General features: G+C 43.4%; 2 protein-coding genes across 5 annotated transcripts in view; one reads left to right on the top strand and one right to left on the bottom strand.

Moving 5' to 3' along the window:
- DNAH11 (dynein axonemal heavy chain 11) overlaps positions 1 to 7,489 on the top strand; it is a 371,689-nt gene extending 364,200 nt beyond the window's left edge. Inside the window, exons 78-82 of the mRNA XM_031935967.1 lie at positions 1,233 to 1,415; positions 1,494 to 1,609; positions 5,370 to 5,482; positions 6,008 to 6,148; positions 7,002 to 7,489. Coding sequence (XP_031791827.1) covers positions 1,233 to 1,415; positions 1,494 to 1,609; positions 5,370 to 5,482; positions 6,008 to 6,148; positions 7,002 to 7,249 — 801 coding nt within the window. The 3' untranslated portion in view covers positions 7,250 to 7,489. The remainder of the gene's footprint in view (positions 1 to 1,232; positions 1,416 to 1,493; positions 1,610 to 5,369; positions 5,483 to 6,007; positions 6,149 to 7,001) is intronic.
- A 540-nt stretch (positions 7,490 to 8,029) lies between these two features.
- CDCA7L (cell division cycle associated 7 like) overlaps positions 8,030 to 25,283 on the bottom strand; it is a 44,497-nt gene continuing 27,243 nt past the window's right edge. Inside the window, exons 2-10 of one of the 4 annotated variants that reach the window (XM_023215958.1) lie at positions 23,143 to 23,283; positions 18,029 to 18,166; positions 14,624 to 15,001; positions 13,075 to 13,146; positions 12,793 to 12,963; positions 11,962 to 12,087; positions 10,541 to 10,690; positions 9,423 to 9,559; positions 8,030 to 8,797 (exon numbers count right to left, since the gene is read on the bottom strand). In XM_023215958.1, coding sequence (XP_023071726.1) covers positions 8,767 to 8,797; positions 9,423 to 9,559; positions 10,541 to 10,690; positions 11,962 to 12,087; positions 12,793 to 12,963; positions 13,075 to 13,146; positions 14,624 to 15,001; positions 18,029 to 18,166; positions 23,143 to 23,283 — 1,344 coding nt within the window. In that variant the 3' untranslated portion in view covers positions 8,030 to 8,766. Of the gene's footprint in view, positions 8,798 to 9,422; positions 9,747 to 10,540; positions 10,691 to 11,961; positions 12,088 to 12,792; positions 12,964 to 13,074; positions 13,147 to 14,623; positions 15,002 to 18,028; positions 18,167 to 23,142; positions 23,284 to 25,283 lie in introns of those variants that run through there. The other 3 variants (XM_023215959.1, XM_023215961.1, XM_023215960.1) reach the window with 3 other exon arrangements.

Genomic DNA, 25,283 nt, shown 5'->3' with positions numbered 1-25,283 from the left:
TGGTTTTAACTTTGCAGTACTCAGTTGAGGAATCATATTGAGCATCTTTTCACATGCCTATGGCCATTTGGATATACTGTCTACCCCTGCTGTAAATGAGTTCAAGATTTCAGGGCCAGATAAATTACCTGTCAGAGTGATGCCAGCTGGCAGGCATGATGTCAGAACCAGAGGCAGTAGTCTGAGAAACCAAGGAAAGAAGGAAAGCTGCTTGAGGCTAAGGACAGGCAAAGTTCTTCCATCTTTTCTCCTCTCTAGATATTGACTGGTTTCTCCAGCTCAGTGGTGCTGTCTAGATAGAATGAATACCATGTACATACTCATACCTTTAATATACAAATCTTTCATTCCTTCAGAGCAACTACAGAAGATAGAAGTTTCTTTGTTAAAAATGTTGATCTAAATTGCTCTAGGAATTTTAGGATGCCGTGATTGGGAGGGCAGCATCATAGTTCACCAGAATTTGCTTATGCTTAAAAGGCTTATTTGGGTTATGTGACTTTTATTTTTTATTTTTTGAGACAGTCTCATTCTGCTGCCCAGGCTGGAGTGCACTGGCACCATCTTGGCTCACTGCAACCTCTACCTCCCAAATTCAAGCGATTCTCATGCCTCAGTCACCCAAATAGCTGGAATTACAGACACGCTCCACCATGCCCAGCTAATTTTTGTATTTTTAGTAGTGACAGAGTTTTACCAGATTGGCCAGGCTGGTCTTGAACTCCTGACCTCACGTGATCTGCCCATCTTGGCCTCCCAAAGTGCTGGGATTACAGGCGTGAGCCACTGTGCCCAGCCCCTGGTTCACGTGGCTTTTAAAAGGATCTTGTTAATTTAGCAGATTATAAAATACAGTACCCAAATAATAGGCTTCTACTTCCTCTGATCGTATCTTTACATATAAATAACATGTAGTTGATGACAGTTCTATACTCCCTAAATGTTAAGTGAATAAACTGCAAATAACTGTAGCTCCTTCTTGACTAGATTTGCGGCTCCATGGAAGGGGGAGTGCTGGCATTGGTGCAGAAGCACCAATGAGGCAGCTGAGGGAGTTGGCACTGCCACGCCACCCACCTCCTGGGAGCCGTAGGCATCTTTCAAATGCATTCGCAGGCATCTTCAGAAATTGTATGATATATTCTGGAACTTCAAAAAGTAGAGGATATACATAGTCACCATGACCAAAACTGAAATAGAAAGGAGCTAAATCTTTGTTTTAATATTTTAAGGTTAAGAATGTCTTGGATGACATTTTGGAGAAACTTCCAGAAGAGTTCAACATGGCAGAGATAATGCAAAAAAATTCAAATAGAAGCCCATATGTTCTTGTTTGCTTCCAAGAATGTGAAAGGATGAATATTCTCATTCGGGAAATACGTATATCACTTGAACAACTGGACCTTAGTTTGAAGGTAAGCTTAAAGTGAGGCTATAGCAGACTTTAGCACTTTGGAAGATATTCACTATGTGGCTTTTTTTCTCCATGCAAGGGGGAATTGGCATTATCTCCTGCTCTGGAAGCCCAGCAGTTTGCATTGAGTTATGACATGGTACCAGACACTTGGAGCAAACTGGCTTATCCTTCTACTTATGGCCTAGCCCAGTGGTAAGCTACCCCATCCTCACTGCCACTGGCCCTGAGCAGCCTCAGTGCTGGGTTAGTGTTCTGAATAATGCTTCCTAAGAACTATGCAGACTGGGCTTTGTGACTGTACTCAACCTGTAACTGTAAAAACTCTTCCACCAATTTCATTTGAGTTTACTTGGTATATTGAATCAAAGGCAAAAATCAGTCAAAGGACAGGGTCAGAGCAAGATTCAAATTCTGCCTCTCACTCATTGGGTATATGATCTTAGACAAAATAATCTGTCTCTTTTTTAAATCTGAAAAATGTAGATGGCAATAGAATCCCCTCACTGAGTTGTTGTAAGAGTTAAATGGCCATGGAAAGCAACTTGAATTTGCCTTTGTGTCATCTTGTAACTTTACTTTGCAAACCTGAGATTTCTATGCCTTCTCATAGACAACTTTTGAAAGTTTGTAATATGGTATGCAGTATGCAGTAAACTAGACTGGGGGTATAACTGCAGAGATGTGTCACAAAGCTAGGGCAGAAATTCACAGATCACTGAAGGCTGATGTTACACCTAATTGCTCCTTGGTCTTGGCAGACAATTCAGGAAGTTTCACAAAGCTCTTTATTCCTGGCTTTTCGGTGCTGACTTTCTTTCCCCCTGCTTTCCTGAATCATTATTCCATGAACCTCAACTATCCCTGTACCATTCCTATTATATTAGTGGAGACTCTGTACATTGTAGCACACATTTTTGATTTTTCTAACACAATGTTAGACCCTTCAGCTTCCCTCTGAACACCAGCCTCCTTCTGGTCTGGAATTGTAGTTCCATCTTATTTTAAACCACATTACTTTTGTTCTGTTTTGCTTGTGGTCAATCATTATTTTTGCTTCAATATACTGTACTGATTTCTCTGCTCATCATTGCTTTTTTTGGTATCTTGTTCTGGGCTTTTTTTTTTTTTTTCTTTTAATCAGAGTATAAAATACAGAGCAGGGCTTGCGGGGCAGGGGATGCAATCATCTTGTGTATCTGAAACTGTCCTTACTGCACTCTCATTCTTGACTGATAGTTTACTTCTACGTAGAATTCCAGGACACAACAATTATTTTTCCTTCAGGACTTGGATGTTCTAACTCCATGGTTTTCTAGCATTGATTGTAGAAGGTGGGTCTGGTCTTAAATATTTGCATTCCTTCCCAAGTAAAGTTTTAAAATGTTTCTCTTTACCCTTGATGTTAAACAATTTTACTATCGTATTGAGGTGTGGATTTTTAAAGTACTGTTATAAATGTGAGACTCCATCCATAGCTTTTATTCTGAGCGCTTTTTTCTCCAAATATCATCTTTCTCTCTATTCTCCACGTCTACATTTATCTGCCAGACCTCTTAACGTTTTCAGTGTATCTCTCAGCAGTATACTTGTAGACTTCATCAGTTCCGGGTGATCTTCATTACATCTTCAACTGTATCCAATCTGTTTCTTCTCTTATTTAGATTTTCATTGTCCAGGTTGGGTGCAGTGGCTCATGCCCAGCACTTTGGGAGGGCAAGGCAGGAGGATCACTTGAGCAGAGGATTTCGAAGCCAGCCTAGGCAACATAATGAGACCCTGCCTCTAAAAAAAAAATAATAAAATAAATAAAATAAAAATTAGCAGGTGTGGTGGCATGCGACTGCAGTCCTAGCTACTCAAGGTGTAGAGGTGGTAGGATTGCTTGAGCCCAAGAGGTCAAGGGTGCAATGAGCCATGATCATGCCACTGCATTCCAGCCTGGGTGACAGAGCAAGACCCTGTCTCAAAAAATAAATTTCATTGTCCATAATTTTCAGTTCCAGGTTGTTTATATTTTTGGAAGGGTGCCCAGCCTAGTTTCATAATTTCCTTCTTATGACTATTCTCTTTTCCTGAGAAATTTAAATATACTTACAAATAAGTATTTTCTTCAAGACTTCTCTATTTCCTGGGTTATAAAGCTTCCTGTTTGTTGGATTTGCTGGTGGTTTTTCATGCCATATACTCTTCTATCTATACCTGAATGACAGTTTGGCTAGTTATTAAAAAATAGTAACACCCTCAGTTAGAGGCCTTTGTAACCATCACTCTCCTCTTGTCAAATGCTGCCATGGAGATGTAAAAAGCTAGCATACTTCTTTTCCCTTTATAAATGGCTTCATGTTTTCCCCTGGCCATCCAGGGATTCTTTATCTTTATTGTTCATATTATTCTTTATATTAGTATTGATTACTGTCTACCAAATTTTCTTGGAACATGATGTGCCCTTGATTATATAGATTCAGAGGTATAATTTAGGAAAACTCAAATTTTCTAGAATTATATATATATATTTTTGAGACAGATTCTCATTCTGTTGCCTAGGCTGGAGTGCAGTGATGTGATCGCAGCTCACTGCAACCTCTGCCACTTGGGTTTAAGCAATTCTCCTGCCTCAGCCTCCCTGGTAGCTGGGATTACAGGCATGTGCCACCATGCCCGGCCAACTTTTGTATTTTTAGTAGAGATGGGGTTTCACCATGTTGGCCAGGCTGGTCTCGAACTCCTGACCTCAAGTGATCCACCTGCCTCAGCCTCCCAAAGTGCTGGGATTATAGATGTGAGCCACCACATCTGGCCTCATTTCAGCTTTCATTTTATTGCTTTCACTCTATCCCTTTACCTCTTCACTTTCATTTGTTTTTATTATTCTCCCTTACGCTGTTTCACTTTTTGCTTCATTTCTGTATTTTCTACTTCTTTTCTGGGGTCTTCAAACTTAATTTCCTTACTTTTTCCTACCTGATCCCTTCGAAGTCATGATCTTGTTTGTATCAACAATCACTTGTTTTAGTTATTACAAATTGGCTGCAGTGTTTATCCTCATGATGGCAACATTTTGAGAGAAATGTCTGCCTGCCTTTGCTTTTCTTGTTCTTTGCCTTTTTCCTTTGTGTGGTGCCTATGCTGTTTCTTCTTACCATCAGTATGCTTTTTCTGATCTAGCTATCTGGAAGAATTTAATATAGGTCCAGACACAGGAATTTTCCTTGTGGTGACTTAAGTTTGAACGTGAGTATTCTGAACCTTTTCTTCTTCACAGCCCAGTCAGCCAAATATCTCAGGCAGACATTTTCTGCCATGTGGTTTGTCAGGGTGTTTCCTCATTCACCCCCACTTCCTTTGCAACTCTGAAGCAGACAAGGTCCTAGAAAACTTCAGTGCCAGCCCTTCCTTCTGGAGAACTCTGGCTTTTACATTGAGGCTATGCTCTCTCTACTCCATTCTCCTGGTCCCCTTTAGGCAGCCTCTGAAACTGACGATTCAAGGTGTCACTTGTCTCTTAATTTTATCAAAGAGGTTCATCTGTCCCTAGCCTCTGTGAGCCAGCTTCCTTATAGGTCAACTGCAGATATTTCCTACCTTGCCCAATTGTGAGGAGCCGAGAAGAGAACATGTACGTAACAGCAGGGTGAGGACCTTTGTACAGTCCCCATATAGCATGAAGAGGCTCTAATAAAAGTTGTTGCATAAATGGAAATGAGTTTTCCACATTTCTCAGTGTATCTTGCCCTACTGTTAAGAGCTACAGGCATCAAGTCCCCAATGGGAAACAAACTAGCCCTTTAAAGGGACAGTGCCCTGCAAATTGTCAAGGAACGAGTTGACCAGCTACCAGTGGTATCCTTCTCTACCACCACCCTGCCCTAACCGCCCCCCGCACCACCAGAACATATTGGAAAATGGCTATTTTACTGAACAAGTTTATTTCTTCCTACCTCCCGTAAACCAGGTTCAATGACCTCCTCCTGCGATGCCGAGAACTCGATACTTGGACACAAGACCTTGCCCTTCCGGCTGTCGTGTGGCTCTCTGGTTTCTTCAACCCTCAGTCCTTCCTAACTGGTAAGGGCTGAGGCAGTTGCAGTCCCTGATGCAGACAGGACCATACCCTACCAGAAGCCCTGCGCTGTTTACCTATGATGGCATCTCTTTGCCCTGCTAACCAATCCTCAAGCAGCAGCCATTATAGAAAGGACCAGCAGCTACAGAGGAAACAAAGTCCTGGACAGGCGAGTAGCAGCAGGCGGGAAAAGGCCTCCTATAGCAGCAAGAGCAGCCAAGTGAGGTGGGGCATGGTGTCCTCTAGTAAACATTTTCTGGAAAGGGCCGCATAGCTACTCTATTGTAGTGCAAAAACCACAGACAATACACAAATGGCTGTGGCTATTCCAATAAAACTATTTACAGAAACAGCGAGCTTGTCCTGCGGGCCTTAGTTGGTCAAAGCCTGCTCCAGCAAAGCCACGTGCAAATGCCCAAAAACCTAAAACACCCTATGGGACTAAAGGATGCCTCAATTTATGGTAGCTCCTGGGAACCTTATATGCAACATTTTTATCCTATTCAATGTTTGTTATGTTTCCAAAGCAATCATGCAGACGATGGCTCGAAAAAATGAGTGGCCACTGGATAAAACGTGCTTGACTGTTGATGTTACCAAAAAAACAAAGGAAGATTATGGCCACCCGCCAAGGGAAGGTGCATACCTCCACGGACTCTTCATGGAGGGTAAGACACCCCAAGGAGTAAGTGGGGAACCTTTTCCTTACTCAGGTTCAGATCGGTGTTTGTCCTCTTACTGTTTCTCAGCATCTCCTCACTCACGCAGTAACCTTATGCTAGTCATCATCTCATTTCTTCCTCTTAAACAATTTAAATGCTGGGATGTGTGTCCAATGTGAACCAAATTGTGTAATATTTGGGGTAATGGCTATCACTTAAATTTTGCACATGTATCTGGGTGGTAATGCCACTGAATAACTTTAGACTCAGACTGAATTTACATTATTTTGCTTTTCAATATAATGATTTTAAAAACTGTCAGTAAATTTGCTCTAATAATATTTTACTACAAGACTTCTCCACGCCTTGAAGATGCTCTGAGAGGGGGCTACACTATGCAATATTTTCCAAATTTATCTGGCCACGTATTTATTCTACAGGACACTTAGTCCCTACCAAGATGTTCCTTTTTTACTTTAAAGCAAGTGCCACAAGTTCTGACATAAATGAAAGACTGGAACTTGGTGTCAGAGAATAAGGTGCAACGGGGAGGGAATGTGTTGAACTGCAGATTTAAAGGGAGGGCAAACTAGTTTAATGTATGTGAATTCTCTTAGAATCCCATTTCATAAAATCAGATTACTTCTACAGGAAAGTTTAGCCACTAAGCATGGAAGCAAAGCAGTGCCTCCACTGCAGGCAGGGTAACCTACCTTTCAAAGCTCAGTCTGGCCAGCTCAGTAAAAATACCACTGACAAGCAAAAAAGTATGACAAAACCAGAATGTTTATTGCATCAAACAACTTGATCATCAGTAGCAACCTGCCACACAATTGCAACCGTTGTGTTTTTGCTATAGGCGCCCGCTGGGACACCCAATCAGGAACCATTGTTGAAGCCCATCTCAAGGAGCTGACATGCCCTATGCCGGTCATCTTTGCAAAAGCCACCCCCGTGGAGAGACAAGAAACCAAACAGACCTACGAGTGCCCTGTGTACAGAACCAAACTGAGAGGCCCCAGCTACATCTGGACCTTCAGGCTGAAGAGCAAAGAGAAGACTGCAAAATGGGTTCTAGCCGGAGTGGCTCTGCTGCTAGAAGTGTAAGATAACTCTAGCCTCGGCTGGAGTGCAGTGAGGATTTTCTATTGTGTTGCTGCACTATTCCCATGCACATTAATGTATCCTATTACAACTTTTTAGTAACTCGCACGTGCATTCTTTTTTCAACGCTATCCTTAAAAAGTGAAGAAGGGAGAGAGAAAATCAGACAAAATATTATAAACTTATTCAGGGCTGAGTGCGGTGGCTCACGCTTGTAATCCCAGCACTTTGGGAGGCCGAGGCAGGTGGATCACGAGGTCAGATCGATACCATCCTGGCTAACATGGTAAAACCCCATCTCTGCTAGAACTACAAAAAATTAACCGGGTGTGGTGGCACACAACTGTAGTTCCAGTTACTCAGGAGGCAGAAGAATCGCTTGAACCCAGGAGGCAAAGGTTGCAGTGAGCCGAGGTTGCACCACTGTACTCCAGCCTGGGCAACAGAACAAGACTCCATCTCAAAAAAATGTATATCACATCTGAACATGCAAAAGCAATGCAGCCAGAAAGGAGATTTTAGTTCTTAAACAACCAACCAATTAAATTAAAAATTATTGGCCGGGCATGGTGGCTCAAGCCTGTAATCCCAGCACTTAGGGAGGCCGAGACAGGTGGATCACAAGGTCAGGAAATCGAGACCATCCTGGCTAACACGGTGAAACCCCGTCTCTACCAAAAAATACAAAAAAACTAGCCGGGCGAGGTGGCGGGCGCCTGTAGTCCCAGCTACTCGGGAGGCTGAGGCAGGAGAATGGCGTAAACCCGGGAGGCGGAGCTTGCAGTGAGCTGAGATCCAGCCTGGGCGACAGAGTAAGACTCCGTCTCAAAATTTAAGAAAAATATAAAAAAATAAAAATAAAAAAAATAAAAATTATTAGCCCTTAAACTCTTTTAAAATATAAAAGCAGCAGGCCCCAGGTGAGTCCTGAAGGAAGAGGCTAGCACTCTGTGAGGCCTCCAGTGTCTACAATGTTGACAGTCCCCTTTTGTTCAGTCAAGTTTTAGTAAAACTGTTCTGCAGTTAACTGCACTTTGTTCAGTGTAAATTTTCAATGACCAAGAGCAGGTTAAACGATGTGTGTGGTCTATTAAATTAAACTGTGGTCACTTGTGCTAAGGCAAACTTGGCCTGGAGTTACTGTTTGGGAAGCCAAAAAGATCAAGGCAGGAGCTGCTCATACAATGTTTTCTCTCTAACTTATCTGAACTTTAACCCCATCCCATTTAAACTGTGCTTTTTTAACCCCACCCCATTTAAACTGTGCTTTTTAATCACTGAACAAAATTCAGCATACAAATAGGTCTGTGCATACATCTATATAGATTCCTCTGCTCTGCTGTCTTCCTGAGAAATCTCTGTAAGCATATAAACAATCTTAAAAAAAATAGTATTTAGAAACAGTAATCTCTACAAAGAATTTCTGTATAAAAACACAACCGGTAAAAAATCTTAGGCACAAATGGTATGCATGTCTTGTTGGAGTACTCTATGGTGAGGTGGCTGGTTCTGTTTTCCTCTTAATTGTCTTCTACCAGCTCCTTTTGTAAGCTGAGAAGAAGATGAGAAATAGTTGGTAAGTAGTAGATGAGAACTATTTGGTAAGTAATTAGTACAAAGCTTGAGAGGTTCTATAATCATCTAAGAGTACAAAGCCAAAGCCAGAACCCATATCTCCTGACACTCGAAATCCTGACATTTTCTGCATCAGTATCGGTACACCCTCCAGTACAGTACGCCCCAAGCACGACTTGCCTCACTCCTGCATGCCAGAACCACGATTCAGATTTTATCACGTTAATGAAACTTGTAGCTACTTGTACATTCTATCCTCTTGCCCTGAACTCTCAGTTCGCACTAGGATTATGGCCGCCTCTTCATAATTTGTGTCGTTTCCCCTCAGCCTGCCTTGTTTACTCCTTCCATTTCTGTCATACACCTCAAGGAGAAATTTTGGTTAAAGGCAACATGGAGTTGAGTTGAAAAATCTAGCAAAGGAGAATATTCCCTAATAGGGAAAATATCGGGCCTGAGCTTTTCCAATGCAAACAGATACAGAATGGATGGTACTCGTGGTTTATATAAGTTACAGGGGCAGGCAACAACTATTTGCCAAGAGGATCGCCCATGCTCGGCCTCAGGATTTCAAGCTGTTTTTAAGCTGCAGGAGACTTACCTCTCCAGATATTCCTTAACATTGTTATAACCATAAAACTTGGCCAGATGAATGAGGATTCCTGTGGCACAGCGACCGTCACGCTTCCGACAGTAGCTGCAATTGCAGATTCCACGACAGGGGGGACACACCCAGTCCTAACAGAGAGATGACAGCAGACACTTCGCTCATTATCTACAGGCTCTGGCAAGAACTGGGATTCGGATCCAGACTGGCTCAGCTGGCCTCTCCTCCAACCTTTAATCACATGGCATCTTTCAGTCTATGTCCCAGGGGGCTCCTCACGAGGCAGGAAGGCTGATCACCCCACGTCACATGCAAACACTGAAAAACGACACCTTTCAGGGCTCCCTGCTTAAAAATTATGGAGAGTTTCGTAAGCATTTGGCCAAGCACAGGGTCCTGTGTGAGTGTGCAAGTCACAGGCCTAGGATGTCAGCCCTGGTTTAGGAGCACAAGGTTTCCAAAAGATCAAGGTGTGAATTTCAGCCCTTTCAATGTATGTTTTTTGTTGAACGACTAACCTGAGCAGCAGTTTATGCTGGTCAATTGAGGACGATATATTTACCCCATGACTGCTGCCTAAGATGCCACACTTGGGAGCAGGACTGCCCCAGGCTCAAGGTCATGCCTACTCACCATGATACTATGTCTCATTTTACCAAGGGAGCTGAGAGAGAGACAGGTTATATACCTATTTCACGGGATTAAACAAATTTCTAAGAGTGAGCAACAGCTTGCACAGTGCCAGGCACACAGAAAGCACTCAATATTGCAGTGTACACCTCCCTCTCGGCCTGGCCCAGAAAAACAAATGAGAGGGAAATCCCTCTGCTGAAGGACAGGTACAGGGATTACTTGTATAAAACTAGAAGACTGTAAGCAAGTTTTGCTCTGACAATGGAAAATCTAACATAAATTCTTCTATTCACTGGTCAGCTTGCTCTCCTTCCAGAATGAATCCCTATTTTTCATTTTCCCTGGAGCCTTAAGATACAAATGGAAGGGAAAAACCAGAGTTCTGGACCTCCCAGTTCCCAGTGAGAACCCAGGAAGCCCATCTTCAGCTTGCTTCCTTCATCAGTACAATTTACAACAAATGCAAACGCTGCTCCTACCGGGTCCAGCAACGCCGATCTGACATCCTCCCCATAGCGGTTCCGCAGGCATGGTCCACAGAACTGTCCTCGCACACCACAGCAACCCTGGTTCCGACACACTGTCTTGGTGTCGATGGTCTTTTGGCGACACTGATGGCACGTGTTACCCTACGGGGGGAAGGCAGTGAGCAGGTGAACACAGGGATATGCTGATGCCCACTGAGGCCAGATGCCATCATGTGCATTTCCAAGTGTATGAAGAAATACCACCTGTCTCCTCAAATGAAGCAGGACTGTTTTCCTAAGAACCACAGCATCGTCTCTAAACAAGGGGTCCCAAGCCCCCAGGCTAGAACCAGTCTGTGGCCTGTTTGGAACCGGGCTGCACAGCAGGAAGTGAGCAGCAGGTGAGTGAGCATCACCACCTGAGCTCTGCCTCCTCCTGTCAGATCAGTGGCACCATTAGATTCTCATAGGAGCACAAACCATCTACTGTGAATTGTGCATGTGAGGGATCTAGGTTGTGTACCCTTTAAAAGACTCTAATGCCTGATGATCTGAGGTGGAACAGTTTCATCCTGAAAGCATCCCCTGCCCATCCCCCAAATCCATGGAAAAATTGTCTTTCACAAAACCAGTCCCCAGTGCCAAAAAGGTTGGGGACTACTACTCTAGAATGTAACCATCACAGGTCTGTGGCCAGAGAAGCATATTAGGTCAGATGAGGCTGAGCAGAGACCCAGAAGGAATGAAATGATCAGGCTGTCAGGAAGAGAGACCAGAGAAAAGCTTAAGTCAGGGGTGGCAGAGCCCCTGAAAGGTGACAAGTGACTGAGTGGCAATGAACCTTGGGTGGCATCACCTTGGCCCCAGCCTAGCTCTGCAGACCTGGATATCTTCAATGTGAAATCTATTTTTTTTTAATATTGACAACTAAATTTAAAGCATTTTAATACTATCTTGACAGTGTCCCATTATCCAGAAAAACACAAAAAAAAGCAAAACGCAAAACCTCCCTCTAAATCACCATTTAAAAGAAATTTAACCCGTTTCCTACCAGATATTCTGCCAAACTTTATTTTCTATGGTTATATTACCCCCCAAATATACTAACTTTTTAAAGTATTTAAAACATAAAACTACATAAATATATAAACCATAAGTTACATATAAAAATCCCTTTTGAACTATACCTTTCCCTTCCCCCAGATTGTATGCATCCCTAAGAGAGACTGCTGTCCTGATGGGAATTACTGCACTAGGCTGCCTCCCAGGTACAGCTGACCCTTGACCCTCCAATTTAGAACCTGGCTCTGGGCCCTTGGTGAGATGGCATAAGCCCTGATAGACTTTAAAAACAAGTGAGATTCCAAATATCAATGCTTTAGACTCCTAATAAGAATGACAATCATGCAAATTACTCATAATATACAATTTACCAGAACTTTATCATAGATTTTATCTCGAACAGTTATGGCAACATTTTCTAAGTCCTCTTCGGTGATATCCTCCACTGGCCGAAAAGAAGATATACGGTGACGTCGTCTATACTCCCGGCACTTCCCCTGCACAGTGAACACAAGCAGAACCTGGAGTGCGACGTTTTGAACAGTTATAAAAAAATTATAAATATTTTAAACTCTCAAAAATCTAGCACCATTAATGTTAACCCTCTCCGTCTTCTGTTTCCCTGCAGCCATTTCATTTAGTTATTTACTGAGCTCCTGCCACCTGCCAAGCTTCCTTCTCAGCAAGGCGATACAGTCATAAAGGAGAAAATCAAGGTTTTTGGTTCTTTGCTGTAAACTCTCTGAAGAGGTGAACCACACTGAACAGCCAAACCCACAAATAAGTCCAAAGTTTCTCCCTCCAAACTGAAATCGCTTGAAACGCCTCACGCCTAAAACAGAAAGGCAAGGAGGAATCACTGCACTTTTCCACGAAGTGGACACCACAAAGCTGACTGGAGCTGTGGACAGGCCTTTACTGCCTGCAGCAGAGATCAAAGCAGGGTCCTAACCAATGAGCTGCTTCTCAGCTCGGCTTGGATAAAAGACTCTCTCTGTGACCTCCAGCTTAGACCAGGGCTGCTTCTCAAAGTATGATCTCGGGAGCAACGGCATCACCTGGGAAGCAGATAGAAATGCAAGTTCTCAGCTGCCGCAGACCCACAGGGTCAGAAACAGCCCTGGGGTGACAGTGATGTGCGTTCACGTTTGGAGGAATGGTAGCTCAGACAAAAACGAATTCACGTATTAGTCAGAAAATACCCCACTAATTGTCTTCCTTCTTCGGAAGCTGTAAAACTCTTCTGCAAATTTGGCGGCTGAGACAGTGAAGTTCTCTAGAGCAAACTTCTCTGGAGGCCGTGCACTCCGGGTCGGGTTCATGCGCCGCGTGATCTCTCCCTCCGAGAAGGCTCGCCTCACTGTTTTCTTCCTCTGAAATCAAGAGTGCAGACAGAGGCAACTGGGGACTCTCTTGAATAAAAGCCATCTGGTAGCTGATCACCATATATCAGTATTGGTATAATTATAAGGAGTTCTACTTACAGAAGCTGAGGTCGGGGTTCGTACTGGGAAGAAATCTGGCATCGAGTTCAATTCCGCCAATAACTGGGCAAGCTGAAGTTCAGAACATAAGAAAGGATCTTACATAAATAGTGCTCCAGGGTTAGGTCATCCAACACCTATCTCAAGTCTTCTGTTTTGCTATCGTAAGAAACCTAACTTCAATAGTTTACATAACCCGCAACGTTATACTTTTAACCTCACATGTAAAGATTTTATCTCCAGACCCGAGATACTGATGTCATCATTCATATGAATGAACACTAGCCCATTCCTTATATATAAGGACAACACAACACCAGGAAAACAGTCCTGGAATGATCAAGACCTGGAGCGCATGAGGTTCCAATCCTGACCCGGAGGCTAACCCAAGGCAGTGTGACCCTGGGACAATTCATTTTGCACATGTGAGTCTCAAGTTTCAGGATGTTCAGAAAAGAAAAAGCTCAATTAAGATTATTTCGATGGTTAGAGCTCCAAAAATCAGATTCTTTAAATAAATAATCAAAGTAATTTATGAAGATATTCCTAAGTGAACAATAACACCAAATAATAGGCATTAATATGCCAGAGAATTTAATTAGGATTCATTTTAGTTTATACAATTATATGAGTGCCACCAAAAAAATCATAAAGAAAATAGCTCTTACTTTAAAGATGCAGATGGATACAGTGCTGAAAATTTCCCTTAGCTAAATAAAAATGTTTCTTAGGATAAAAATAACCCGAAAGTAGGCATTCCATTTTTGTAAATAATTTATATTAGACATATAAGCTTGCATATACAGTATCACTACATCATTCTTTTTTTAAAAGGAAAAGATTAAAAAAACACAAAAATGCTAACAGTGATTATAAGTCGTAGAACTATTTTAAAAAACTCTGTAAACAATTATGAAGCAAACAATGATTCTCTACAATGATCAGATTAACAGTAATTGATTACATATAGAAAAACCAAATATATGTAACAAAGATTTCACCTTGTTCCATTCATTGTTCTAATGAAGACATTTTAGAGTGAATATTAACACTATTGAGGTTGTTTTAATTCCTAGACCTCTTCCATTCCTTGAGAAGTCTCAGAACCAGGGCCAGTCACCACAGAAGAGTGGTTCCATGGTGAAAAGCTACCTGCCCAACCTGCTCCTCGCAGCTCCTCAGTGGACTTGGTGACATCCCACTTCCCCTGCTTTACTCTGCTGGGAACAGGCCAGTTGTTCAGCCCCTGTCATCCCCAACACAACTATATACTTAGAACTTAGCTTGTCAACAGTAAGCAGCATGATGGCGCTGTGTAAGGGCTAAAAATGATCCTGGGGAATCTCTTTCTGTTCCCAAACCAGAGCTGATCATGTAATAGCTGCTCTGGGTTCTGGAAAAGAAAAAGGATACACAATACCCAGAGTACATTTTCCTGACAGAACCCAAAGCAACAGCAGCAACTATAGGAGCAAAGTGGTTCTGGGAGCCCAGCAACTGCTGCCAGAGCCTGATACCAACTCCCAGGGTGCCCTCCGTGAAGCCTCACCATGGCTTTGTTCTCCTTGATGTTCATGGTCCTTTTCAGCAGAGCATCCGAACTCTCCTGGCTCTCATCCCGAGAGTCGTCCTCAGACTCAGAGGTAGAATCTTCCCTTTGCACCACCTGTCTACGGCCTTTCTTTCTTCCAAGAACTGTTTCTTTCTCATTCTGTAAGCGTGAGCTAGAAAACAACTGCTCGGAAGAAGTGTTTTTATCTGGTTTGTTGGCCAGCTTCTTGGTGGGGAACTGAAAGGCTACTCGAAGACCAATACTACTTCTTCTAGACCTGCTTCTTCTTGGGGTAGCCTTATCTTCTTCTTCATCTTCCTTTTCCTCACTCACCAAAGATGCTTTGCCATCATCACTCAAATCTGACTCCACGACCTAATAAAATAAGAGCAAGAAAAAGCACAAAGACACTGTTACAGACCCATAAAAAAGACATGCATTTAAAACAACTCTGACAGCATATGAGAAAAAAGTGAAAAATGAAAAGCTTCCCCTTCATATTATGAGTTCCCTCTGAATTTCCTTTAAATGTCCAAGAAATTGGTTGATGAATAAAATCAAAGAGCAGGCAACCTACTACCGAACGGTGCACTGTCACACCCATGACAGAACTGGGTTTCACTGGGAACATGAGGGCTATAAGCGAAACACTGACAGGGTGGGCTCCTCCACTGTGGGACGACCAAGGAGCACCAGCAAGAGGAGAGAGAGTCACAAAAAAGGGTATGCCTGACAGACGTGATCTTCAGACAGGAAAGGGTGCTATGGGGGGAAAATGCTGACTGGTCTCCTCTAAATAGCAGGAACCGGACTCCTGAGTAACGGGGCAGGAGAGCTGATTGCACCTCAGGGCAGTGACCCAGGACAGCCAGATGACCTGCCACTGGGTCCTCAGTCAAGGGGCACCTTTCCCTTCCGTAGAACCCTCAGAGCCATGAGGTGAAACCAGGCCAGGAAGCTTGACAGGTTGTAGCAAAACACCACTCAGTCAACTCCATAAATCCTCATCTGACATTTTCAAATTCCACAAGGTCTCCAGCATTCAAACATTGCTCCGTTTTACAAGTGAGAACACAATAAATATGGAAGGCAGTAACAGGGTTACATCACCTAGGCGATGGCTTAGATGTGACGGGACTCTTAGCAGTGGTACAAAGACAGGTTTAAGTATGTGAGATCCAGGACATCTTCTGGACATCCTTCCATGACCACAAGTTAGAAAACTGTGGGAACCATTATCTGGGAATTCTGAAAATCTACCAAGAGCATGGAATGGCACCAATATGGGCCCAGGATCAGTTCAGGGACTCTACCTCTTCCCCAGTGACCACCACCAACCTCAAATTCTCATTGGACTAAAGTTAGAAATAAGACAGAGGGAGAAAAAAAAAATGCAGATAACTGCCAACCCTGGTATATCCACACCAAGCCAAGTGAGAAATAACACTATACGGCACTGATCTATCTATTTTTTTAAATACCCTGAACTTTCCATATTAACAGCTTCAGAATTCAAAATAGTGTACGGCAAAGGAACCCAATTTTAGGGGACACTGTCAGGGAAGAACTTCAGTTTTGATCCATTTATCTACCATCCTCATCATCTACAGGCCTCTCTTTACTAGATGTAGAACGGCTCACTACAGAGGCCTGAAGGAAGGAAAGAACAAATGGTCCACAGCAGCCCAGAATCAGACCCGAGAGAAGAGCACCGGTCTAGCACGTGGATGTGGCTATTTCGCATCCGGCCAGCAGGCCCCTGGAAACCAAGGTTACAGCAATATCCCATTATCAAGAAAGATAGGCTTGCCAGTTCCCACAGGGGTGGGCAGGGGGCTGGGCTGGGAGGCAACAATGCTTTTCTTCTCACTGGATTCTAAAATAAAATGTGCAGGGGCCTGTGCTGAACTGTAAGCTATATCATGATCTACATAACACATCACAGTCCACAGACTTGGGGGCAGGTGGGAGGGAAGGCTTCTGGGGTAATTCACTTTCTCTCACTAGAAACACAAATGCTTCAAATTACCAGACATCACTTCACTAAAGAACAGAAAATAAGTACGTCACTAACAAATGATGCCCATTAGGGTTTTAGAAGGATTTTAATATCGTGCTGCAAGAAACTGGGGACTTGCTGGCCAGAACTGATGAACTGCTACACAAACAGCTTCTGCAAAGAAAGCCAAAGGAGACCTGGGGCCTCCAGGCTGGCACAGCTCTATGTTGCTACTCATAGCAAAAAATCACCATCAAACAAAGCAGCCTACCATGTGGGCTTTTATGCTCTACATTCTCTCCTAGGACAAGTGAAGGATAAGGCAGGCCTAGGAGTCACAGCTTATTTAACCTCTACAGAGTCTCTGCCAAAACTTAGTCCTCAGCAGCTTCTGACTGTGAAGAGGCTTAAACTCTATGTTCCATCTTCATACTGTAGCATGTTTATTTTTTGCATAAATGTATGCTATTTTTAGCAGAAAACATTTCTGCACTTAAATCCAAAGGCTGTGCCTTAAAGTTACCTTCAGATTCAAACACGAGTGGGCAGTAAACCAGCCTAACTGTGTTGTGTGCAAATCAACTAACAAGTCTGTTCACAGGAAGTGCTGAGAGTAGACTTCCCTCCAGAATCCAGGCAGGCCTGGGTCATCTTTAACACTAAAAAGCATGACAAATCCAAATCCACAATGCATGGGGAACACCAAGCTTGTACCACAGCCAAATTTTTGCCAAATTAACTTCAAACCAAAAACTGTCACTTCACACACAGTAAGAAAGTATCTCAAGGAAGTTGTCACTCTAAGATAACCTTTTAGATAAAAGAGGTTTAAGAAACTCTTGAGGTAATGTTTTCTGTTTTTTGTTTTTTTTTTTGAGATGGAGTCTCGCTCTGTCACCCAGGCTGGAGTGCAGTGGCTCACTGCAAGCTCCGCCTCCCGGGTTCAAGTAATCCTCCTGCCTCAGCCTCCCGAGTAGCTTGAATTACAGGTGTCCACCACCACACCTGGCTAATTTTTGTATTTTGAGTAGAGACGGGGTTTTACCATATTGGTCAGCTCGGCCTCCCAAAGTGCTGGGATTACAGGCATGAACCACCGCGCCTGGCCAAGAGAGAGAAATTCTTTGAGAAGGACAATAAAGGACGCCTAGGGACACATCCCCAGACCCCACAGGCATGAGGAGAAAATTAATGGATTTTCTCTAAGAGAATAATGGACTGGTGGACCAGGGATTAGCCTTCCAGGAGCAATTTTTTTAGGTTATGTTAATTGCTTATAAGAAACATGTAAGAAAAAGTAAAATATTTTCACTTGTGAAGTGACTTCTTGAAAGTAAAACTCTAATTCAGAAACAGGATTAAAAACATTACCACCCACATCCCTTCCTGTTGTAATTTATTACCATTACTTCTGGATTAGTCTTTCCATTCAGATCACTCTGCGTAAATCCTGCAAAATCCTCAGTCTCTGAGTCAGTGTCCTCTATAAAAATTCTTCTTAGCTCTTCTGTGAAGTATTTGGAATGAAAGCACACATCCTGCTAAATTAAAGACACACATACATCAGAGACGGAAAGTAGAACAGAGGTTACCAGGGAAGGGTAGAATGAGGAGCTACTGAACGGGTGCAGAGTTTCTGATGGAGATGACGAAAATGGATGGACAACAATGTGAACGTACTTAATGCACTGAACTGTACACATCAAAAACAGCTGAAATGGTATATTTCATGTTATGTGTATTTTACCACAATAAAAAAAAAAAAAAAAAAAAACCAACACTGGCCGGGTGCAGTGCCTCACCCTGTAATCCCAGCAGTTTGGGAGACCGAGGCAGGCAGATCACTTGAACTCAGGAGTTCAAGTCTGAGCAACATAGTGAGATCTCGTCTCTGCAAAAACTACAAAAATTGGCTGGGGTCTGGGCGTGTACCTGTAAGTCCCAGTTACTTGGGAGGCAAAGGTGGGAGGATTAGCCAACCCTGGGAGGTTGAGGCAGCAGTGAGCTGCACTCCGCTGCACTCCAGCCTGGGTTGCAGCCGAGATTACACCCCTGTCACTCCAGCCTGGGTGACAGAGCGAGACCCTCTCTCAAAAAAACCCACATACATATATAAATTATATATATACACATTTTCTAAAGCTTACAAAATTCAGACCTACAACTCAGACAATTTTTAAAAATTGGGTGTAGTCTCAATCAGCTTCTCATGTGACTGGTAAGTGCTCATGGAATTCAGCTTCTCCTGCCAAAGCTGGCAACCAGACACGTCTGCTTTCACACAGAACCAAAACACATGGAAAGAAGACATGAGGAGAAAACCTGGCTCCCTCCCACACATGCTGGCTTCCCTTTCCAACAGCCTTTCAAAGCCGGAGTCTCCTCCAAGTGGGTGAGCAGGCCTCCCGTTCACCAACCGCGAGTTTCTCTGTAGGAAAAGGCTGGGGCCTCTCCCAGCCCCCACTGCCCAACACCAGAGAGCCTAGACTTGCTCCATGAGCAGATACCACAGCGGCCTGATGGAAAGCTCACCCAAGGTCACCCCCACGATTTCTCTCCTGCAGGAGGTGAGAGGTGAACCACCATGGTTAGGTGGCAAGTGAGCAGAAGGAAAGATGCAATGTGACTCTTTAATAAAAGGCATTTTCTAATACTTTTTCTTGCTTTTGAAATAGGGCAAAGAAGGCAACCCAGCTCTCTTAAAAGTATGCTTGAAAGAAAGAGGAAATAACAAACTGCAGGCCAAAGGGAGACCCATGAGACCAGCCTCCTGTAAGCCCGCCACGCCTCATCAGTGTTTGAGTCTGTCCCCAGTTTCCTCTGACGTCTCTTCCCTCCATCCCTGATATAGCAATGACCCCTTGTAACACCACATTTGGCTGAGAATCTGTATCTAACCCCCTGCCTTTCCCTGATTTTAATTATATACTTCTTTGGGCTCATATATCTCTGGGGAAAAACAGACAAGTGGAAAAACTTACAGGGGCTCACAAAGAAATGCCTACATCTAGCATTCTGTAAGCTTAAAAATGTCTCCTATGAATTATTATGGGTAATTGGAGTGAGTTTGCTCAGAGCTAAATTACTTTGTTCCTTTGTTGATAGCTGTAGTGCAGCTGCTTAAAAAAAAAAAAATTGTACACACAAAAGGGAAGTTTCTTTAAAGTGAAATTCAAATCATGTTTAAGGGAGACCAGAGTTAGCATACACATACTGTGTGCAAGTTTGCACAGCTTCTCTCTATTGGTTAAAATGGATCATGTGGGGTCAGGGTAGAGAAGCAGCCAGGGCTTCATTATTAAGGAAGAATGGTACACAGCTGCTGCTAAGGAAACCCACCATGCACCTGAGGCCTCTCAGTACAAGAAACATCTGGCTCACAGAGCCTTGGGCCAGCCCCTGCAGGCTAATTTAGAGCGGTATTTCTGTGTGTAAATGTCATCAACTACCTAAAGCCCCTGCCTAGGGCCTGAAGAGAACAGGGCAAGCCTTGAAGCAGTGAGTTCCCATCTTCCAGTTTTTCTGGCTATTTTGATCTTGTGTGCTAGCCTCACAGGGCAATGGGCATCCTGGGAGAAATCACCATCTTTGATGGTCAGTCCTGATAGAGAACAACAACTTACCGTTGTCCTGAACTGAGGCCTATGCTTTAGTTTCCTTACTCCAAAGTGTGTAAACACTGTTTTTCATGTGGTTCTGTATGATGCCAACCTCCATTCCACACTGCTCCACCGCATTCTGAGTTAGAAACCCTTGCGCTGCTAATTGCTCTCTGGCACTGGTTCATTCTCCTTCAAAATCAATACTGGGCACTATGCTATGGGCCGTGGTCATCTACCATGATCAGGACAATAAGCAAGTAACACATCAGAGGAGAAGCTAACAGGTGGATAAACTTATTTTGAAGTCCATGTGACATGAAGAAACACACTAGAGAGCAACGGCCTGTTGACCCATACAGCCAGCCAAACACCCCATTTCAACTGCGCCCAGCAAACAACCCCCATGCTCACTGTATACAGTCCTGTGGGGTGCTGGATGCCTGAAATGAGAGGAAAGGAACAATACATGGGGACGAAAAGTCAGAGCCAGGGAAGCTACAAAGCACCATTCAAGTATGAGATCCCCCTTTCTTCAAGGAGTTTACAATCTAACAGGGAGGCAGATAGGTCCACGAATAACCCTGGTGAGGGTCAGTGCTCTAAGGGATACACGAGCAATATGGCACATGGAGGGAAAGAAAATCCAGTAAGACTTCATGGAAGAAGTAGCATAACTGGATGTGAGCCACAGTAGAGCTAGAAAAATGGTGACAGCACAGATAGGCAGGAAGAACAGCATGGACCAGTGGGCAGAAAGGGCAGAACAGTGGATAATGAGCATGTCAATTCAGTTCCTGCGTCCTGCAGCATAGCAGGTAGAAAAGAGACCCAGGGGGTAAGAGGCTGAGAAGTGGTGGCCCTGGATTTGGAACATCCCAGCTTGGGACTTCCCAGATGTGGGGCCTTGGGCAAGTCATTACACCTTCCTGAACTTCAGTTTCATCACTTGCAAAATGGGGATAGTAAGAGCACCTGCAGCTTCTCAGGGAGTTCTGTGGATTAAATGCAATATTTGTATGAAAAGCAGTTGGCACACTGTCCTCCCCAGGGAGAACATGCCTGACTACAAAAGTAGTCATCATAGCAGCAGAAGCAGCTGTTCTGTTTCTTAATGCCCGGGGCCTGCCAGGCTCTGTGCTCGGCCTTTTAGACGTGTTCTGCCCTGCTCAAATGCTCCTCAAGGTGGATCCAACAGGCTCTGCTCTCCCCACTGCCTGACTGTGCTCAGATGGAGGGCTGAGTAAGGGAGGAGCTGACCACAGCTCAATCCTGTAACAGATCCTAGTAGGAAGGGATGAGCATTCAGGTAAGAGCTGCGAGGGCTACGGCAGCTGCAGAGGGAAGGGAATGATGGACACGAGGAACACAGCAGAAGTTTCATCAACCCCTGGATGGGAGTCAAGGAGATGGAAGAGGGGAAGGAAGGCCAAGAACAACAAAAGATGGAGAACCAGATGGGGAAAGGGGGAAGCCAGAAAGACAACCAAGGGAAAGAGAAGTGAGCTTCAGATCTCCCTTAGCAACCAGGACCAGTCCAACTGGTAGTCAGAAACCACCTGGGGCTGCAGAGAGAAGACAAGCTCCACAAAACAATACAGTAACAGGTCAAAGCAGGACAACAGACAAGTTCACTGAGAAGTTTGAAGACAAAACCTTAGAGAACATCCGCATTTAGGAACAGGGACCGGGACAACAAGCGACAGTAACAAAGAGCAGGCCGGGTGCGGTGGCTCTCGCCTGTAATTCCAGCACTTTGGGAGGCCGAGGCGGGCGGATCACCTGAGGTCGGGAGCTCGAGACCAGCCTGGTCAACATGGCAAAACCCCTTCTCTACTAAAAAGAAAAAGAAAAAAAAAAATACAAAAATAATCCAGGCGTGGTGGCAGGAGCCTGTAATCCCAGCTACTCAGGAGGCTGAGGCTGGGAGATTTGCTTGAACCCGGGAGGTGGAAGTTGCAGTGAGCTGAGATCACGCCAATGCGCTCAAGCCTGAGCGACAAAGCGATACTCCATCTTGGAAAGAAAGAAAATAATAATAGAGAAAAAGGTGTAACAGAGAGGAAGAAACTCAGGGGACTAGAAGGAGGTGGTTGGTGAGGTCAACTGCTGTGGAGATGCCAAATGAGATGAGGACAGCAGAGACCAGGGAGCCCCCAGCAATCTCAGAAAGCACAGCTCCCACCCAGGCCAGAATTTACAGCGGCCCACGTAATTAAGCAGGCACTTCACTTACATATAATTAACTGCTCCCCTTCCTGTACTTGCCCAGTGGAGGCAAGGTGGATTTAATTTGCTGCCGTTTTGGAGAGGCCATGGTCAAGGGAGAAAGAGGAATTCTGAGTGCTGCAATGAACTCAGAAGAAAATGCCACTGAAGGGTAGAGATTTGGTTGGCCATTCTACTACAGGACACAATGTGACCCTCCAGGAATCTACCTCTCAGAGAACACTAACTTGTGTGTGCTAGAGATCAAAGTAATTAACGCAAGAATAAGGCTCCCCCCAGCAATCCCAAGAGTGATGTGCCAACAGAATTGCACCACAGGACCACAGAGGTGCAATTGTCTCCCCATAACCACACGATCCCTCATGACTCGCCACAGCCTTGCCTCTGTGGGAAGACTGAACACAGCCTCGCCGCAGGTTACAGCCCCAAGGCAGCCAAGAACATGCACTTGATCACGTGAAGTCCATTTTAAAAAAAAAAGAATTATGGTACAGGGAAGGATTAACACAGCAAAGTGAACTAGGTTCTCTCACCAGTTTTTTAAAACAGGAAGACATAGTGTTTCTAAAATAAAATGCTAGACAATGAACTGATATCACCAATCTCACACCATGTTCAAATAAAAGAACATCCAAACCAAGATTCAGGCCTCCAGATGAACACACCTACTTGGAAGGAATCATCCGTACCTGTTTCCCTGACTCCAGTGAGTCAAAACTATCGCAGCTCTCCTCCGACGAGACGGTTTCCATGGGAACATCATCTCGGAAGCCGACAAACTCTTCATCATCGCTGGGGGCGTTAAAGATGTCAGCCACTTCTTTAGGGATCTGTTTTGGATTCAAAAGAGGCAGGATTACACCAGGGGCTCTTGCCAATCACTTAGGGACATTTTCTGGAAGGAGTAAGAGATCTCATCACTTCATCCAACTGCCACGGTTGCCCAAAAGTCCCCAGTAACCCTGAGCAAAACACGCTTCAGCTAAGAACTCATGGCAAAATAAGGTGTGGGGTGGGTGGGGGAGATAAAACTTAAAATTCTAGATATACCCTATTTTACAGAGAATGTTAAAACCAGGCCAGAGAGAAGACATTTTTGATCTCTTGACAAAAAGAAAAATTGTTTCTGAGAACCAATGATCTCTTTTTTCTCCTACAGTGGATGCATCTTTAAATGTCATCCACATAAAAAAGATGCCATAAAATATTATTAAGCTCTTTTCTTAGTGTTCAGCTACACTATTTATTTTTCTCTTCTTTGCATTGGCTGATTCAGAAAGTAGAAAGTTCATACAATGAAATAAGTAGTTTTCCTTCTTTTCTATATTGTAAGTCAACTTAAGTAGTTGGGGATTAATTCTAACAGAATGCAAATGCTATTAGGGGATAACTGATTCCAGAGGGAACAGTGTCAGCACACTTAATCTACAAATATGTATCTGCTGGAGTTCATTTTTGTAAGTTGACTATTTTCTCCCAATTCTTTGTTTTAAAAAAAGTTCAAAGACACAGAAAGGTGAACAAATAGTACAAACACCTGTCGATTCTTTATCTAGACCCATTATTTGTCACTGCATTTGCTTTCTTTCTCTGTTTCAACAAATATGAGGTTGAACCATGGGCATTTGCCGATATTTGGCTGTTTTTAACTTAGGAAAACAGCAATTTAATATGAGCCAACCTAATCCATATATACCCACAGTAAACTAATTTGCAGACATTGTATTGATTGGCCCTAATATAATTCAGCATCTATCTCCCACGGATAAGGACATTCTCCCATAGAACCACAAAACCATAATTGTACCGAAAATAATTAACATTAATAGTACGATTTACTGTAATTCTATATTTTAATACCTGCAACTGTTCCCAAAATGTCTTTTATAACTTTTTGGAGACAATAAGATCCACTCAAGCAAGGTTTTGCACTCTATTTGATTTTGTGTTTTTTGTTGCTTTTCACAACGCTGACTTTTTTTTTAGATAGACCATGACAACTGCCTTGTCTTATATTCTGAGCTTATCTGAGTGTTTCCTCATGATTAGATTCAGGTTATGTATTTTTGGCACCATTCTACATAGATGGCATGTACTCATCAATGCATTGCATAAGGGGGCACACAATGTCAAGTTATCCCACTATTAATTAATTTTTAATTTTTCATTATAAAAACTTGCAAAGGTATTTCAAAAGTAGACAAGAAGATATTTTAATGAGCACACATTGATCCTCCCAGTAGCTATCTGCCCAAGGCTAACTGTGCTTCCCCCCTTATCGGGACCCAACTCCCCTTCTTCCAAATTATTGTGAAGCAACTGTAGACATAGTATCATGTCACTCTGTATCATCATCAAATGTGCAGTCTGTATTCACAGTTCTTCTGCCTCATTTTTTAAAAACTTAGTTTATCTGCATCGTGATCCAAATAAGGTTCACACACTGATCAACATGGCTCTTAAATCCCTTCTCATCACTCCTTTATCTTTTTTTCTCTTGCAGTTTATTTTTGAAGAAACTGGGTCATTTGACTGTGGAGTTTGTCCAAGTCTGAAGTTTTATTTTTTTGCAGCCCCAAGGTGGCATTTAACAGACTCATCTGGATCTACAATTTGGGAGCTGAATCTGGAGGCTCACTTCTAGTTTGCTTGCTTTTGCCAAGACTACTTTGTAGGAAGTGCTGTGCTCTTCCTTTGGAAAGCACGTAAGGTCTGGCTGTCTCTTTTTTTAGTGGTGTTGCTGTTTGGTCAATAAGTTATGGTGGAATCGGCCTGATTTCTTCTTTGCTTTTTAAAAAAAAAAAAAAAAAACGACAAAAAACACCTTTTC

Source organism: Piliocolobus tephrosceles, chromosome 8 (assembly GCF_002776525.5).
Source record: "Piliocolobus tephrosceles isolate RC106 chromosome 8, ASM277652v3, whole genome shotgun sequence".
Classification (NCBI taxonomy): Eukaryota; Metazoa; Chordata; class Mammalia; order Primates; family Cercopithecidae; genus Piliocolobus; species Piliocolobus tephrosceles.
This window is presented reverse-complemented; position numbering and strand designations above follow the sequence as displayed.